This window comes from Dermacentor variabilis, chromosome 4 (assembly GCF_050947875.1).
Source record: "Dermacentor variabilis isolate Ectoservices chromosome 4, ASM5094787v1, whole genome shotgun sequence".
NCBI lineage: Eukaryota > Metazoa > Arthropoda > Arachnida > Ixodida > Ixodidae > Dermacentor > Dermacentor variabilis.
In genome coordinates, this window is record NC_134571.1 from 108,665,544 (window position 1) to 108,682,498 (window position 16,955).

At 42.4% G+C, this 16,955-nt stretch overlaps 2 protein-coding genes across 3 annotated transcripts in view; one reads left to right on the top strand and one right to left on the bottom strand.

Annotated features, from left to right (window-relative positions):
* Positions 1–7,280, top strand: part of LOC142579594 (uncharacterized) — a 160,626-nt gene extending 153,346 nt beyond the window's left edge. For both annotated transcript variants that reach the window (XM_075689976.1, XM_075689975.1), the window contains exons 17-21: positions 1,205–1,357; positions 1,800–1,833; positions 3,889–3,936; positions 4,775–4,987; positions 6,894–7,280. In XM_075689976.1, the coding sequence (XP_075546091.1) occupies positions 1,205–1,357; positions 1,800–1,833; positions 3,889–3,936; positions 4,775–4,987; positions 6,894–6,929 (484 nt within the window). In that variant the 3' untranslated portion in view covers positions 6,930–7,280. The remainder of the gene's footprint in view (positions 1–1,204; positions 1,358–1,799; positions 1,834–3,888; positions 3,937–4,774; positions 4,988–6,893) is intronic.
* A 3,132-nt stretch (positions 7,281–10,412) lies between these two features.
* The window catches only part of Bcat (Branched chain amino acid transaminase), a 38,408-nt gene continuing 31,865 nt past the window's right edge, over positions 10,413–16,955 (bottom strand). The window contains exon 11 of the mRNA XM_075689977.1: positions 10,413–15,228. Coding sequence (XP_075546092.1) covers positions 15,187–15,228 — 42 coding nt within the window. The 3' untranslated portion in view covers positions 10,413–15,186. The remainder of the gene's footprint in view (positions 15,229–16,955) is intronic.

Sequence of the window (16,955 nt, forward strand, 5' to 3'; positions counted from 1 at the left end):
CGCCATTAACATATGCACGCACACAAATTTACAGTAATAAAAATGATACAATCGAATTATCCTTTAGCCCGGCTGTGGCTGTGCATGACACGGCGCGGCTGAGCGCATGCGCGGAGTGTGCGCCCGTTCTTGAAAGTTAACCTGCGGCGGGTGCAACGATTGCGCAAGCCGAGATGGCTGGTGGCTTCATGCACGCTGTCTTTCCGCGCGCCTATAGTGCTGGAAGTCGTGTAATCTCAAGTTCCGCAGGCTCGTTGAAATAACAGGCAGAGGAAGCGTTTTTTTTTGTCTCTTAATTATTAGATAATTTGGAAATCTTTACAGACCCTTCTGTGTAAGAAAAAAATCTGTTGGCGACTACTTATTTGCATAAACGGTTGAACTTCAATATAGCAAAATTTTGATATAGCGAAATAAAGTGCAGATTTTACCGAATTACTTGTAACGAGGTTTAACTATTGTTGCTATTTCAAAACAACTACAGTCAACCTGTTACCTGTTAACAACCCGTTCACTTAAACTTTAAAAAAAACTTTATTTTGTGTCCTTTGTAGGCAGTAATAATGTGCCAATTGCCATTTGTCTAAGCATAGACAGTTGCAGAGGACTCCGGATTAATTTTGACTATCTAGGATTCTTTAATGTGCACCTGAGTTTAAGTAGATGGGCATTTTTGCATTTTGCCTGTTGAACTGCTGGTACCTGAACCCGTGACTTCAGCAGCAGAACGCCATAACAACTGAGCCACTGTGGAGTGTGCATAGAAGTGAACTTGTGGTGGGCTGTATTTATGCAACACACGTACCTCTACCTTCTTTTTCAGATACCACCTTTACAAACTGAGGTAATACTCTTCTGCTGGAAATTAGCTTACAGGTTTTATTATATACTGAAGTGGCCTAATTCCGCGAGGGGTGCAATGAGCTCCAACTTCACTGCGTATAAAAAATATCTGTTGATTGATAGATTTATGGAATTTAACATCTCAAAGCAGCGTTGGGGCTATGAAAGGCATTGTAGTGAAAGGCTACGGAATAATTTTGACCGCCTGACGTTCTTGTACGTAAAAAAAAATATTTCGGTCACGAATTCATATCCCGCCACTATAAGATCCCCCACCTCCCAGGTGTAGTTCCAGGATGTAAAAGCAAATCAATTGATCAATCAAGCTAACTGAAATTGGCACTCCATGTCCTCACTTCAGGACGACGACCCTAGACTCAGCAGGAAAGCCCAGTGCTGCACGGACGCCATCCCCTGCACGGACACAGTCACCAGATGCCCCCAAGATGACTGTCAGTATCAACTGCAAGGCACCCAACAGACCCAGCCTGAGCACAAGATTCACTACCAATGCGTGAGATATGACATTTGGACTTATCTGTTGTCTTCATTGCCCCCTTCCAATTGCTGCAATCATAGCCACAGCTGATTCCAGGCCGTCAGCAATCGACGGTTCATACTAGTTAAAGCAACTATCAATAATGAGGCATTAGGCTGCAGTAAACTGTTTCATTCAGATTACACCTTTGAGTGCTGCAAAAAGTTTCTGTGGAACACTACAGCGTGTAGATGTGTCTGTGTTGTGTTTGTGTTTTTGAAGCAATGTTTGCAATGGGATTTTGTGGATGGAACAACATTGTCTAGTTCTGATATGCAATCCTGATACGCTAGAAACCCTCATGTGTAGAAAAGGTGCACAGAAAGCAAATTTAAATAACTAATTTCGAAGTGAAATGCCCAGTATATTTGAGTAGTAAACAAAATGTATAGCTGCTTCCTTTTTCTTGTCATTTCAGCAGTCCAACACAGCCTACGCTGGCAAATCTTGTGGTAAGTTCAATTTTTCCAAATACAGAAAGAAGGTAGACTTAACATTCTTTGGGGCATAAAGTGTGCTACAAGAATTTGTACTGATGCATACACTACAAGTGTTTCGATAAAACAATTTAGTTTGTCTGTACCCTACAATACTAGTGTTTCTGAATTGTTAAATGTCTCTTACTACAAAACTCCAGCACTTATGTAAGCTTTATTTTCACTGTTGCGCATCCATTGGCTGGGAAATCGGAAAGCAAGTTCACTGAATCTTAATGTTGAATTTTGCAATGTGAATTATACTGTATACTTAAAGGGGATTATAACATAAAATGGGCCCATCTTGTATGATTGCCATGATGGTGAAATTTACAAGTACCTTGCGTCATATTTAGTGCTCAGTTTCCTTTATTATGTACTCATTGCTGCAAAGTAAGCCAAAGTTTCACTCCCCTTGATACGCATGTACAGTCAGCCAGAAAAGGCGCTATGAGAAAACAAAATAAAGGCAAACTATATTAAAGCATGTAGCTCTTCATTGTGAATGTCTCATTCTTGATAAAGAGGCGGTGCCATTTGACTGTAAGTCACAACCTACCATTGCACCACCCGATTCAAGGGCATGTGGATCCAGATGCTTGTAGATGATTGTGCATAGAGCACAATGCAGGGGTTCTCTAAAGGTGGGCAGGAAGGGGTGGCCAAGTCCCTAATATTTCCTTCTGAAATTTTCTCTGCCATTGACAAACATGAAAAACTTGTCACGTGAGTTGTGTCACATACTGTGTGATTACCTAAAGTTTCACAGCTGTTTTCTTTGTGTCCGTAGCTGTAAAGACAGTGTGTTTAAACCTTTAGTGATGAGTATTGCCTGCACGCAACTTATGATAATTTTTTACAGCTCACCTCATAGGTGGCCGTTCCCGCTGCGAACATCGGCATCGGCATCGGCGTAATTGAGCAAATGAGCATAGCAAAGGATGAAAGAGCGAATGCGGAGCGCAGCGGGGGATGAAACACGGCGATAGCGAAGAGAGCGCGAGGAGAAAAGTGGAGGAGGACGGTATAGCGAAAGAAGAAAACCGTAGTGCTGCTCAAGACAGGCTTTGCAGCGATGATGGCTATGAGATGATGCCAGGGTGGCCTATGTAATCTGTTCACCAATGACGCCGCCGATGCCATATATAGTATGGAAACAAAGCGCTACATGAGCGGATGTCTGTGTGCGGTGGCTGCTGTGGATTGCACCCACGCGCCACCCACGCGCTGCGTCTCGCAATCTCCCGATTAGTGAGACAGTCGCGCCATACTTCGCTCCATTTGCAACGTGCCGCATGAGTCAGATTGTCCGAGCCAGCCAATATATAGCTAAATAAAAAGACGTATAGACCTGCACTCAAATTTTGCATTAGGGAGTATCATAATCGTCGGTGAATCTTTTTTCTTGCCTAGTTTCGGTATAGAGTATGAAGTTGCTGGCTTTATGTCTTCGCCCAATCCTGAATGACAGGCAGCAAATGTAATTTGTTGGTTTGGAGCAGGAACACTGTATGAGGAAGATGAAGTTTGGCATGGGGGGCGACTTGCTCTCTTTTGAAAGCAAGCATCACATGTGCTGTTGCACGTGATGTATAGCAAATGAAATGTACACCTATGGGTCACATTTGACGAGAGCTGTCTGTACAAATTCCGAACGAAGCCATGGGCAGCTTGGGGTGAAGCCTACTTCTAATTTTCTGTGTAGTGTTTTCTTCCTATTGCTGAAAAAGTTACTATAAAATATATTTTATGTTCATTAATTATGCTTATTCTCAATGTGTTTTGTGCAATTAGATAAAAAACAAAAATTTTTACGAGCCATTTGAGTGCCATCATTAAAAAAACAAAAAGGGTTAATCTGCGTTATGTTCACTATACGAGAGCTGATTTCAAGCAGTCTTTGTCTTCAAACAGTGTTTATCTGTTTATCAGTGCACCATCTTGTGGCACAGATGTCTAGGAACCAAGTTTGTATTAATACAATCATTCCTGTCACACGTCAGACTGAATTTTCCTTTTTTTGCTTTCCAGAATGATGTTACAGAAGGGGCTGTTGTGAAGACGCTAACATTTAAAAAGGTACCATATATATCTCTTCAATTTTTTTTTTCAGATTCAGCTTGATCAAGAACAAGCTTTTATATGACAGCGTGTTTGAGCAAAGCCCCAATGTACACCTCATGTTGTTTTTCTCAAGCATTCAATTTTCCCAGAGAAGGCACTTTTGCATGTTCAGCAGACTTTTAAATGTCCATGCCATCATTAGGTCTATGCTTGTGCTTTACCATAAATTGCAATTCAAAGCTACTCTCTTCTTAATGCCTAAACGGACACTGGAAGGATATGTATATAATGGGATTAATTTGCCATGCTTTTAATGGCAAATAAGTTGCTTTTACTGAGAGTGGAGGTGTGCATAGAACAACAACCTACACAACAGTTAAGGACAGGCTGCAGCGCTTGCTTCCTGCTCCCGGATCAAATATCTATCTGACATCCCAAGCAGCAGCAAGAACTCGATAGGATTAGTTATTGGCCAACTGTTAAAGAACCTAGCAATTTACTTGGGAATATAAATTACTGTAATCAGTGAAGCAACCCCTGCGGGTTTATCCCTCAAGTAAGGGCCCAAGTCTGCAAGATACAAGATAATGTGGGTCATTACCGGTATTCAACTTGCTCCAAATTGAACCAGTAAGCCATACTTGTCAGTGAATGAACCCCAATCAAATGCATATGAATCTGATTTGTCGTTCACTTTTGGTTTCCCCTTTAAGCAATTTAGTCAAACTACAATGCGTATAGTTCAGCTTCATCCATAGGATACAGTGTAATGCGAGACAACAACAAACTATGGGAGTTTTCTTGAGTCAAAGTTCTGCCAACTAGGCATAACTTCTGGTATTGTTGTCCGCAGGACGGCCCACTGAACCTGATTCTGGATGGGGGCCTCAACTCTGCGCACGACGGGCGCATCGTGGTGGCCGAGGTGCGCGAGGGCGGCATGATCCCCGTAGATGGAGAGATTAGCACTGGAGACCAGATCCTCATGGTGGACAACACCCGCCTGGTGAACACGTCGCTCACTGCTGCCAGGGTGGCCATCCAGAATGCCATGGCAAGCGCCGACGTGAGTGTGCTCCCACATTGGCTACTTGATTGACTTGCATTGACATTATTTCCCATTCTCACTTGGGGGGGAGCACCAAGGAAAAAAACTGCTTGAGTAGCATCACAAGCCAGCTGTCACCTACACTCCATGGCTGCAGTCGGCAACAGTACATGATGAAAATCAAACAAAGATCCCATGAACAGATGCCAAATTGAAACAAATTTTAACACGACAGGACTAAGGAACATTTTAAAAATGTAATGTGAAGCATGTAGGCCAAGGGAAAGTATACTGCAGTACTAATATGGTAGTTGGGTAATGGATGCAAAATCTTGCGCAGTAAGATGCTAACGTGACGAAGCCATATGGTATAAGTAAAATAAACTGTAGCAAATTAATGTAGGTACGATAGCACAAGCAACTTATTTCAGAGCAAGAAATAATGCATAACTAGTAGGACATATCAGGAACCATTTGGAATAGCGTGTCCCTAGAAATGTCACGTACATCAACATTCATAAACTTGTATTTTATCAACACTTAACATCCCATATTGTTGGAATGCAGCAGAGCACTTTGTGTGAACATAACCAAGAATGTGCTGCTGGTGCTTCTTTTCTTTACTAATCTTCAGTGTGCTTTTCACTGTTTGTAATTTTGTTTACGGGAAACTGTAGAGAGAAACAGTGTCAGCCTCGAGTGGCATAATATTTGTTCAAGACCATTATCTGTATTTCTTTGGAGGAGAAATCGTGGTTGTTAGTGGAGAAAGAAGTCCAAACATCAATGCAGTTCATTAACCTTGAGCCCAAAATGTGGCGCCATGGACATCAGCCTGCCTTTGTTTTCAAGGTATTTTCATATAACTTGGCCCGTTTTTGTGCAGGTATATTTCCAGAAAGTTGGTGGATTTAATCTCTGCTTTCTCGTGAATGCAAATGTAAACCTTTCTTTATCAAAAAACAGTTGACTAGCACTGAGAAGATGCTGCCAAAGTCTGTGATATCACAGGAAGTTTGAGGGATTTGTTTCCGTATATTTTTCAGTTTTACATCCTTCCTGGCTTACCATGCCTCCTTTGCTCATGGCAAGCCCAACCTATTTTTAATTCTCGAAGCATTAGCCGTCAATCCAGGCCAATACATTTCTCTTTGAGAAACAACACTAGGACAAGATAGCATGTGATAAGGTTTTTCTTAGGAAGGTAGTCAGGGGTATGGTATTAGTTTGGTATTAGTTTCAATTTTTAAGCAATTTTTAAGTGAGAAAGATTCTACACCATCAGTGAAAATGGACAGGCCAAAATGAATCGCACCAATTCTTACGCATGATTGCTTCAGAAGCCAAGGTGGTAGTTGCTCAATACATAGTGCAAAAATATACCCCTCATCGGTGTCTGAATCGTGATCCCGCGTACCTTACCAAAAGTTGAAATGCGAAGGATTTTTCCAAGTGCTGTAGTATTTTAACCTGTTTGCATTTCATTTTATGCCAATAAATGCACCATGGGCATACCATTGGGCGACATTAGGTAGCAACATTAAATAACTGACGCTCTTATGGTGTTACTTTCACCAAGTAGTAATACGCAACTGCTGGTTTTATTAAGTCAGCCTGGCTTGACTGCAATGACATATGCCATGCTAGGAGCCAGAAGCAGCCTGTGCATGCATTTATCCTTCTGTATATTCAGTGCAAATAATAGTAAAGTAAGACAAAGAATACTGTCTCACAGAAACCTGCTTCCACCTTCACATTTTGGTGGGAAGAGTGTTGGTAATAGCCATCACATGACTAGGCCATACAAGCTTACCATGATTTTGACTGTCATTTGTAGGCTTTGTAGGTAGGCTTTGTTACTCTGCAATATAATTCGAGTAAAGACAGAAGTTGCATTCTATGCTTCTACTTGCTGTTATTTCAGAATGACCTCCGGTTGACCATCGCCAAGATGCCGTAACGTGCCCTAACCGCATTGCTCTACACAGCGTCCTGCCTCAGAAAGCCATAAAACAATGTTCAGTTGTTTTTGTTTTTATGTATGTAACCCTATCAGGACACAAACTGCAACAGTTTTAGTTCTGTGAATTGTTCTGATGACCATATGCAGACCTGGCCATTTGAAACAATGGCAGATGTGGAGAACAAAATAGATATGCAGCACTTGTCGGAGAATACTCTTAGATGAAAACTTTTTGAAATTCTTGTACATACAGATAAACCAAGCTTGCTGAAGTATTTTGTTTGTTGTTGTACCATAAGCAGACCCAGTGTTGTCCAGAGTATGTAAATAAAGGAAAGATGAAAGTTCTGAGTTGTTGTCTTGCTGGCATGCGGTGAATCGACTGTGTTCCACTGTGACATAAACCCTCAACATTTGCACCAATAAATGTGTTCCCTGGAGCACTTGTATAAAGGTGTCATTTATCTCGTAGCATATTCCATGCCTAGAGGATTTAGCAAATGTTCCACGCTTGCGAGTAAATATGAAAGCCAACTTAAAACAGAAAAAGCAAAAACTTAATGAAAGAATAAGTGTAGACAGTAGCACAACGCCATTTTCACCATAATGCCCAGGAAATTATGAGATTGTTTTTAGTAATAATTTATGTAAGGCAAATGGCTCTGGGTGTTTAAGTTGTGCTTAAAATAGTCGATCTTGTTCCTGTAGCTGAGACGGTTTTTGGAGTGCAGGCATGAAGTCTTCATTTGCGAAAACAACTAAACTTTGCAAATGATTCAAAATTTTCGGCCTGTTATGGTGTAGTCTACTTCAATTGACCCTAAAAAAAAAAAAAAAAGAGAGGCAAAAATCATTTTTCTGCAAATAGAATTAGTATACCTGATTTCTTGTCTCACATTAGCACAACTCAGTTTGAGTATGAAGGGACACCTGTCCCTGTCCTTCATACTTGCCGAGCTGCGCTAAAGCGAGACGAGAATATGATGCACAAACTCGCCCATTCAGCAATACTAGCGTGCCTAAAAATTTGGTGAACTGAGCATTGTTCCAAATTTCAGTTTGCCACTGACAGACGAGTGCCTGACTCAGGTGCCAAAACATCACCCAGGTTCAAACACTCCTCCACTTGTTTCACGCAATTACATTTGTGGTTTTAATGTTCGACATATGTTTCTATACAATTCTGTTCACCCTGAAATTCTAGAGCCTCTCAAGAACTTGCTTGTTATTGTGCTATTGCACGCCTAACTCTCACAGAATGAAAGTGGTTAGTTGTTGGAGGTTAGAAGCTAGGGGAGAGAAGAAAAGGCGAATGCAGGCATGTCCACCAGAAAAGCATCTGGTTGGTTGCCCTACGCTGGGGGAAGGGAAAAGGGGAATAAAAGAGAATGAGAGAAAAAAAAAAGGCGCAGTTTCGTCCGAAAGGCAAAGCATAGATTGCGACAGCAAATTAGCAGAGAACCATATGAAAGTACTTTTATCGGCCACATCAAATTGTAAACATTAGTTTGCTAAGTAAATTAACAAGCACGATGTAATGCGCACACAGTAATAATAATAATAAGTGGGGTTTTACGTGCCAAAACCACTTTCTGATTATGAGGCACGCCGTAGTGGAGGACTCCGGAAATTTTGACCACCTGGGGTTCTTTAACGTGCACCTAAATCTAAGCACACGGGTGTTTTCGCATTTCGCCCCCATCGAAATGCGGCCGCCGTAATGCGCACACAGGTAAACATGAATACATCTCGCTTGATGACCGCGGAAACTCGCTGTCAAAACGCTGGAATGAGGAATCGCGGCAGCAGCAGCGAGCAAATTGTCCTTCGTGCATCTCTCGCTTCAATGCGAACGAAACGTCGAAAGCACGGCCCATACAAAGCCACCGGCACTACGCACACACTGCAAACATCGCAGATTGCTTTGAAGATAAGCATTTGCGGGTGCGCACTTTGGCCACGTTGCAGATGGCTTTCAAGATACGGCGCCCGCACGGCTGCGCCGGAAGCAGCAGCAGCATTTTTGCATTTTATTCTTACAGCAGGGGTGTAAGAAGTCGTGACAAGAGACGAATTTGCGATGCAAAGTTCCTCTGAGTAGCAAGCACGACATGCACTGCATGTCACATGACGTAACATTTGAGCTCCTATGGAAGAAAAATGCCATGAAAGCCTATGTTGAGTGCCAAATGGTTCAGCTTCTATGCGGTATCAACATAACTTTTGCATCATTTGAGCCGTAGACGCCAGGCACCAAGCTTCAATTTCCAATAGCATGTATTCTCCCCATGTTCAAGTGAACATGACATCTATAGCAGTTACTCTTGGGGATGAGACTACAGTCGACTTCTGTTAGATCCTGACGGGACTTATGAAAGTGGTCAAATTATCCGCGGAGTCGAATTAAAGTGGCAGAAGAAGCGCCGAAACACGCTTTTGATGCACTTCGCAGTACGTTTTTAAAGTTAGCTCCGCCGCAGTACAGTCCTGTTATGCGGTGAAGCATACGAAGCGGGAGGAAAGGTGCCACTGTTAAAGCGAAATATTTAATTAACCGGATTCAAATTAATGGAAGTGAACTGTACACACAGGCACAGCATTGAACTAGAACTCAAGCGTGCTTGGCCCACATCTATATTTTTTCCCTCTACAAAGCGCTGGGTACACTGCCTTCAAAAGCAGTACATTTTATCCTTTCTTTGAAAACTATGTCAATTTAGGAGTATTGACTGCACAGCACTGCATTATAGTGATCATTCTTTTGTGTCTGCATGACATGCACTCTGTTCTGTTTTGACTTTTTCATGACATACTTTCACTCGTGTGTCCCAATGCCTCAATTTCAGAAAGCATTTCCTTGCTGCAATATTGCAATTTTATCTTTAAATTATTCAATTGATTATGATTATCCATCAGCACCACACAGCAAGAAAGTTATTCAGTCAGTCAAGGATTGTCATTTTGGGAAACAAGGAAGACTGGTTCGGCAATGTTCACATTCACCAATATTCAAAGCCAGTATATCCAGTCTCATGAACTCCATAAATGTTTGGGGCAGTACACAGAACAGAAATAGCCCTCATTTTTAAATGTCTTTCAAACTGCCCAGGAGTTGACAGATTGGACACCCTGCGAAGTGTTCACTGGCTATGCTGTACTTCCATTCCTTGGCATAAAACCGCGTGCAACATCCTATGGTAGTTTCAATTTAGCTTTCACCGCGAGAATGCAAAAGCAGGCTAGAGAAGTGAGAAATAAGCTTGCCAGCAGCTGCTGCTTTAATTAGAGAGGTTCTTTACCAACATTGATCAATCCCTTTTTTGAAGTCCTCCTAGAGCTTACTGTTTAGTCTCATCCTATCAAGGAACAGTTCCAGAGAAGTTGCTTGTTGCCCTTGACTTTCAATTCTGACAGTTTCCGATGGCAGGCGCTCTGGCTGCTCAACGTTGAATTGAAAGACTGCTAGAATGAATATTTAAATATGATTGTGCAGAAGTTATTTATTTACTACAGACTTGGATCTCATACGGACACTTTCAACATCTTGCAACGTGCAACTGCAAGCAGAACGCTGTCATTCAACACAAATAAGCTCGCCCAGACATTCGATTTGGTCATCCCCATAGTAAACCCACATTTGAAACTGACGACATAGTAACATGCAGTGCATTTGCACAAACTGCTCCAAGAAACTTGGTGCAGCAAGCCTCAACGCAGCCTTCAAGCCTCTCTTCCAAACATATGTTTCATGGTTAGATCAAAATTTTGAAAGTTTTGCCATAATCAATGGAAACACCTCTTTCCAACGACCATTCAGAATAGTGGCTAGTCGGGTTTGTTGGTACGAATACATTCTTTAGCAAACAGCATGAATAACGGGACACAGAAAATAGGCACACAACAGTCGATGTGTCGCGTGCCTAGTTATTCGCGCCGTTTCATAAAGCAAGGACCATTGCTTTTAGGTTTTGTTAAGCTATCTAATAATGTTCTACGGTACTTTTCAGACATTTCTAATGCTTCCAGAAAATAGTTCTTTTGCATTTTTTTCTTCACGGTGAAAATTTCAGGAAATTTTCCGTGCAGAAGGGCAAGCCATAAGGACAGCGGTTTGAATCATGCTGGCAGAGAAATTATGAGAAAAATTATGAGAGAAAGAAGTAGTGGCGATGAACACCAGGTTTCTTGGGGAAAAATATGGATACACAAGAAGGAGGTCACAAATAAAAATTGTATGTGCAGTATTGTCAACGCATTAGCATGTCTCTGAGGTAAGAGGGGGGGGGGGGGGGGGTTCCCTCTGGAGCTATTGGTGTCTGTTGACTCTTTACCAAATTTTGCATATAGCACATTCAACCTCAGACTTTCACAAAATCAATCAAATATACAAGCATTTCTTTCCAAAGCACACACAATTAATTAAAAACTGACCACCAGACTTTCTATTAACTATTCATTGAGGATCAGATTACAGCACACATCATCATGTTCCTTTAAGCTGAGCATTTATTTGGTCAGAAAGCAGCAACAAGGTTGGGTGGCTTGTACATAAGAAATGGTATACAGCCACATGTTAAGCTAGTTATTTAATAAAGCTTACAGGTTCAGGTATGGATTTCTCAATTGCCATGTATGTTTTCATTGGCTGGCTATTAAAAATAAACAGATATGGCAACTTTCACTCAGTAACTTGTCACCAAGATACCTTACAAAGGGAGGGCAAACAAAACGTACAAGCTGCCCAGTTGCAAATGGCACCAAAATTTGTTGTTACGTAAAAATGTCGGTGAATCGAATGCAGCTGTCTCGCAGTCAAAATTTTCCGTGTCGATGTTACGACGCAACTGCCTCTGTTAAAACATGCAGTTTGCTGAAGAAATTACTACCTTCACGACAATTTCCTGTTTTTACAGAAATGCAAATTGGTGTCAAAATGCACAAAAATTTCAAATGCTGAAACACAAAACTTCCTTGCTGCCTTCTACATCTGGAAATGTGGAACAAGCTATGAAAGATAAAGCAACATGGGAAGCAAATGTGGGAACAAAGAATTCAATGCCATGCATACAACTTGGAGTAAAATGCACAAGAGTGTCAACTTCCTTGATGCTATAGACCTGGCAAAATCAGGTTCCTGGTGAGAGCATACCTGTGAATGTACTCCACCTCGCATGATGACAAAAGTGCTGTCAATGCATTTATGACACAACCACATGGTGAGGTGCAAATGTAATGTTAACGGCTACTATAGAGGGTAAGGGAGGAAGAAAGTGCACCACAAAAGTACAATGAATAGGGGTAGATCAATGAAGAAATGTGGTAAGCTAGGCACATTCTGTGACATAGTCTCAGTAAAGAGATAGAGAGATAAACAGGGTGGGAAAGGCAGGAAGGTTACCCAAGAAGACTCTGATTTGCTATTCTGCACCGGGGGAAGGGTAAGGGGAAATGAAAGACTGAAAGATGAGCAGAGAAAAAGCAAAGACAAGAAAATTAAACAGAGGAGGTTGGGGACTTCTGTGAGAACGAGCCTCTATAATAGGCCACTCGAACACAAAAACTAAACGGGTGCCTTGAGTGTCTTGTGGTGCGATGACTGTATAGTTTGGCGTTCCATGACTGTCTGCTTCGAAAGCAACCGGTCGTCAAGACGCACCAGTGCGGTCGGTAATTTACCAAATGCACTGCAAGACGACAGAGTTGACAATCTCGTATGTCTTACTCCAGGATGTGCAGTCTTCAACACCAGGCACACTGCTACTAAATCCAGGAAGTGCAGTTCTTGCCGATCACTGATCACTTGCAACCAGTTGACTGCACAGGCAGCTAGGCACAAGAGGACACTCAATTATGGTGCACTGACAAGGCAGAATGAGGCTCCCTTGTTTGGTGGTGGTGCACGCCGTGGTAGCAGCAACGGAGATGGCGGAGAGGAATCGAGTTGCTTTCTTCATGATGGTGCCGTGCTGAAGGTTGCCCGTCTCTTGTGGCAAGAGGCTTTATGGAAGCACGATTAGCTCTCACTAACAATTTTAATGGTTGGAACAAATTATGTGAGAGCATGAACAAATAAATGTGACATGACACCGAGCCACCTTAACTGCCGGAAGCATAGATGTTTGTTTTCCATTACCACTCGGTGTGGCAATTAATTCCACCTCATTCCGCATGTTAGGCCAGCTTGCAGTTTGCTCAAAGAGATTAGTATAAGATACCTTCCTGCTTTAGAAAAAAACAAGAAAAAATACACACACACACACACACACACTCTATTATACCTGTCTGCCCTCCGATCCTCCAGAATTTCTCCAGAACGGAAAGCGAAAAAAAAAAAAAGAATACAAAGAAAAGGAAAAGCGATGAACATCTAAAGGCCATAAGAGTGGCTTGTTGAGCTTGTTGGTACATCGTTATAGTACTACGAAAATGCCAGAAAACTTGAAACGCGAACTTTCGTGATGAATTTTGCTTGACGAACATTTCAGCATGAAGTGCTGCAGCGCATTCATAACCCCACATTCCAAAGAAGCAAGAGTGGGTGAACGCCGCCTATCGTGCCACCATCCCAGCCCACGAGGAGTCGTTGTGACCAGATGAACTCGACCTGGGCGACCAACGGAAGCGAACAGCTCTGCTATGATCTCATTGGTCCAAGCTCTCCAGCGTGCGCAACCGATTCCAATGCCGGCGTTCGCTGGGTAGCAAACATCTGGAGAGAGTAGCTAGTTTTTAGACGTCGGGTGACAGACATAGAACATTTGTTGCTTATTTGCTCCATGGAGATTGGCCTTAAGAGGAATGCACTTCTATTCGTAGCTAAAGCAGCTGTTGATGTGCATTTATCACCCCTTAGAAAAAAAAAAAAGACACTTAAGTTTCCTCATACCTAAAATGTTCATGCTTTATATAGTGCACTTACAACGCATGCAGATGTAGATAATCTCTGGAGAGGACATAAAGAAGGGAAGAAAGGAAGTGCCATGCATCTGCACAAAAGTATTGAAGTCGTTACAACCATTGTTTTCCTGACTAGACCACACCTTATATTTAGGAGCAGGAGCGTTATCACAGGCATTGCTACCAGTGACATTAACATGTGCTATGTGCAAAAGTTGAGAAATGCTGGAAGATGTTTGGTCCTGCTCACTCACGGAAGCACATTACAAGCATGGTGATAAAACAGGGACTGCGTTTCTGTAGAAATCAACACAAGCACAAGAAAAGATAATCTAACGTACAGTATACTGTCACGAATATAACACAAATTGCCGAAAAATGCATCTTATGAAAATGTACATAAAATACGCAAATTCAGCCCTAAACTAGCAGCAACTGCACAATTTATAGATTATTGCTTTAATTCTACATAGTTGGTTGCTTCCCACCAAAATTTAACCATAAGAACAATTAGATGGTCCAACATTGAGAACGGATCAGCGGGTTTAATAAAGTAGTTGCGATTAATCATGACTTCATCTTAATGCACAGTGACAAAACAAACATACAAAATACGAATCGTGGCACCTAGTTGACTGCCACAAACCAGCAGCATGTGAAAGCATGACAGCATGCATGCGTAAAAAATGCGCAACTTCGGCATTTCCTAAAACGCACTAAAACGAGATTATTCACTTGCCATTACAGCCTCACGTTATGCATATGAATTGCTGTACAACAGGAGAGAAAAGCTATTAAAAACAATTCTCCAAGAACTGGAAAGCACAATACACTGCACACGTGATTAATTTCACGAGATGAAACTCGGGATCATTACGCATCTGTCACATAAGGGGCCAGCGGCTGTGAAAACTGAAAAACTGAAAACATTTTTTTTTTCCTTTTGCACAAGCCATTCGTAACACCATTGCAGTGTTCCAATTAGCACTGAACAACACATTCAATGATACTCACAATTTGCCTGTGCAAGACACAACCTCTTACTTGGTTTTGTTTCCACACTATAAGTAATTTAAGAAATGTCTTTTTTGTTGCCAGCTGAGTCCACAAAACAGACATGAGGAGTGCAGATGTGGTACAACAGTGACCGTAAACACAGGAAATATAAGAACAAAAAATAAAATTACATATATATATATCTATAAAAAACAGAAACATGAGAAGGGTGTCTCTTCAGAAGCCATCCACTGTCTCCAGTCTGTTCTCTCATAGCTAACGCATCCAATAGTTCCAGTGGGAAACTTTATCCGAGAAAGTATGTAACCACGGCTTGCACTGTTCAATTTGATGCCCTAGGTCACTCGATTTCTATGCCCCAGCTGTGTGGCACGACTCCGTACTGAAAAACAAAAACAGAGAATACAATCTTAGCAGAGCATATTGCAGCAAAATGAAGTACTGTGCATTAGCATAAATGCAGAGTTTGAACTGGCACATATACCGTATTTACACGATTGTAAGTCGACCACTTTTTAAAAATTTGAAAATCTGAAGTGGGGGATTGACTTACAATCGAAACCAAAATATAGCACCGCCGAAAAAGCGAGACCAATGGGAGCTACAACATAGTTAAAATTTTACGTTAGCTCTATGGCCCTACCCGTAGCTTTTCACTATCCCGCGTGTTTCTTCACTTTTCAGAAGAGTTTTTCAAAATTTTTGGGAGTTTTACAATGCACACAGCACTCATGAGGGGGTGTTGATAGTTGATGGAAGTGCCGCTGTTCCATTCACGGCGGCACCCTCAGAATGGCGGCACTTGCGGGAAGCATCAGTAGTTCATGAAAGAGCAGACACTGCTTGCGGGTTTCTCTTTGCCTGTGGCGCTTAGCTTTCTCTACAGTTTGACGAAAGGCATTGGTTTGACGTGTTCCACTTGACAGCCGGCTACGTGCTGCTTCTATGCTTCCTCAGTCATCATGAGTGCTCCAGGCCCACTAATCATTCGGCACTCGTTCACAGCAGCGTTCAAGAGGGCTGCCATCCTTTACGCCAATGAAAGAAATCACTGCGCAGAGGGCCGCAAGTTTGATGTTTCTGAACGGGTGGTGCGAGAGTGGCGACTGCAGCGAAGCGAAATTTTCACTTGTGACGGCAAGTGAGAAATTTCCCACGTGCCAAAGTCTGGATGCTTTCCGGAGCTGTAGGCTAAGCTTGTGGCGTACTTCGCTGAAATGCGGGATCGGTCCCTGCCAGTGAAGTGCGACATGGTCATGAAATAAGCCTGGATCTTCGCTTATTAAGGACCTGCTCCACCGTGAGTATGAGTGGCTGGCGGCAGAAGACCGCGAAATTATGCCAACCGGACCTGTCAAAAGAGCCTCCCTGACGGCTGCGTGTCTTTGGGTGCATTCGGCGTGGGCTGCTGTTCCACAAGATGTCGTGGTGCGGTCGTTTGCCAAATGTGAAATTTCGCGGGATGACGACGCGTTGTGGGACCGTAGCAACGATGACGATGGCAGCACTAGTGAAGATGAGTAGTCCAGTGACTATGTCAGCTACTAATAAATTTTCGCTATCAAATGCGCCCTCAGGCATGCTCTCCTTTTTTTTTTCTTGTCACGCGATATGGGCAGGTAGACTTACATTCGAGTCGACTTACAATTGTGTAAATAGGGTAAGCATGCAGGCACTATATCAAAGCTGAAGGAGGAGCAGAAATTACTTTGTTATAGCATCCATTACTGCAATGTAACAATCGTCTGCTCTCATGGCCAACACTGTCACTTGAGAAGGGCAGGGTCATCACAGCGAATTAAAAATTTGTGGTATGAAGTCGGAAAATGCACAACAGGTTACATCAAATCCTCGGGAAAGGAGGATAAGGACATAGGAGTACACTGATGCTTATAATTACGTGGTAGTGGTGGTGATGTGAGCAGGAATGAATGGCACCAATTGCGAGACATTTTGGTGTAGAAATGGTGGTCGCACTTGTCGGCGTGAACAACGGTCGCTACAAGTTGCTTTTTGGTCACTAGATGCGATAGGTTACGCGACGTTTGTCAACTTCTAGTGCGAATGGGCCTTGAGGGAAACATCCTTACACTGTTCCAAAGCTGTCAA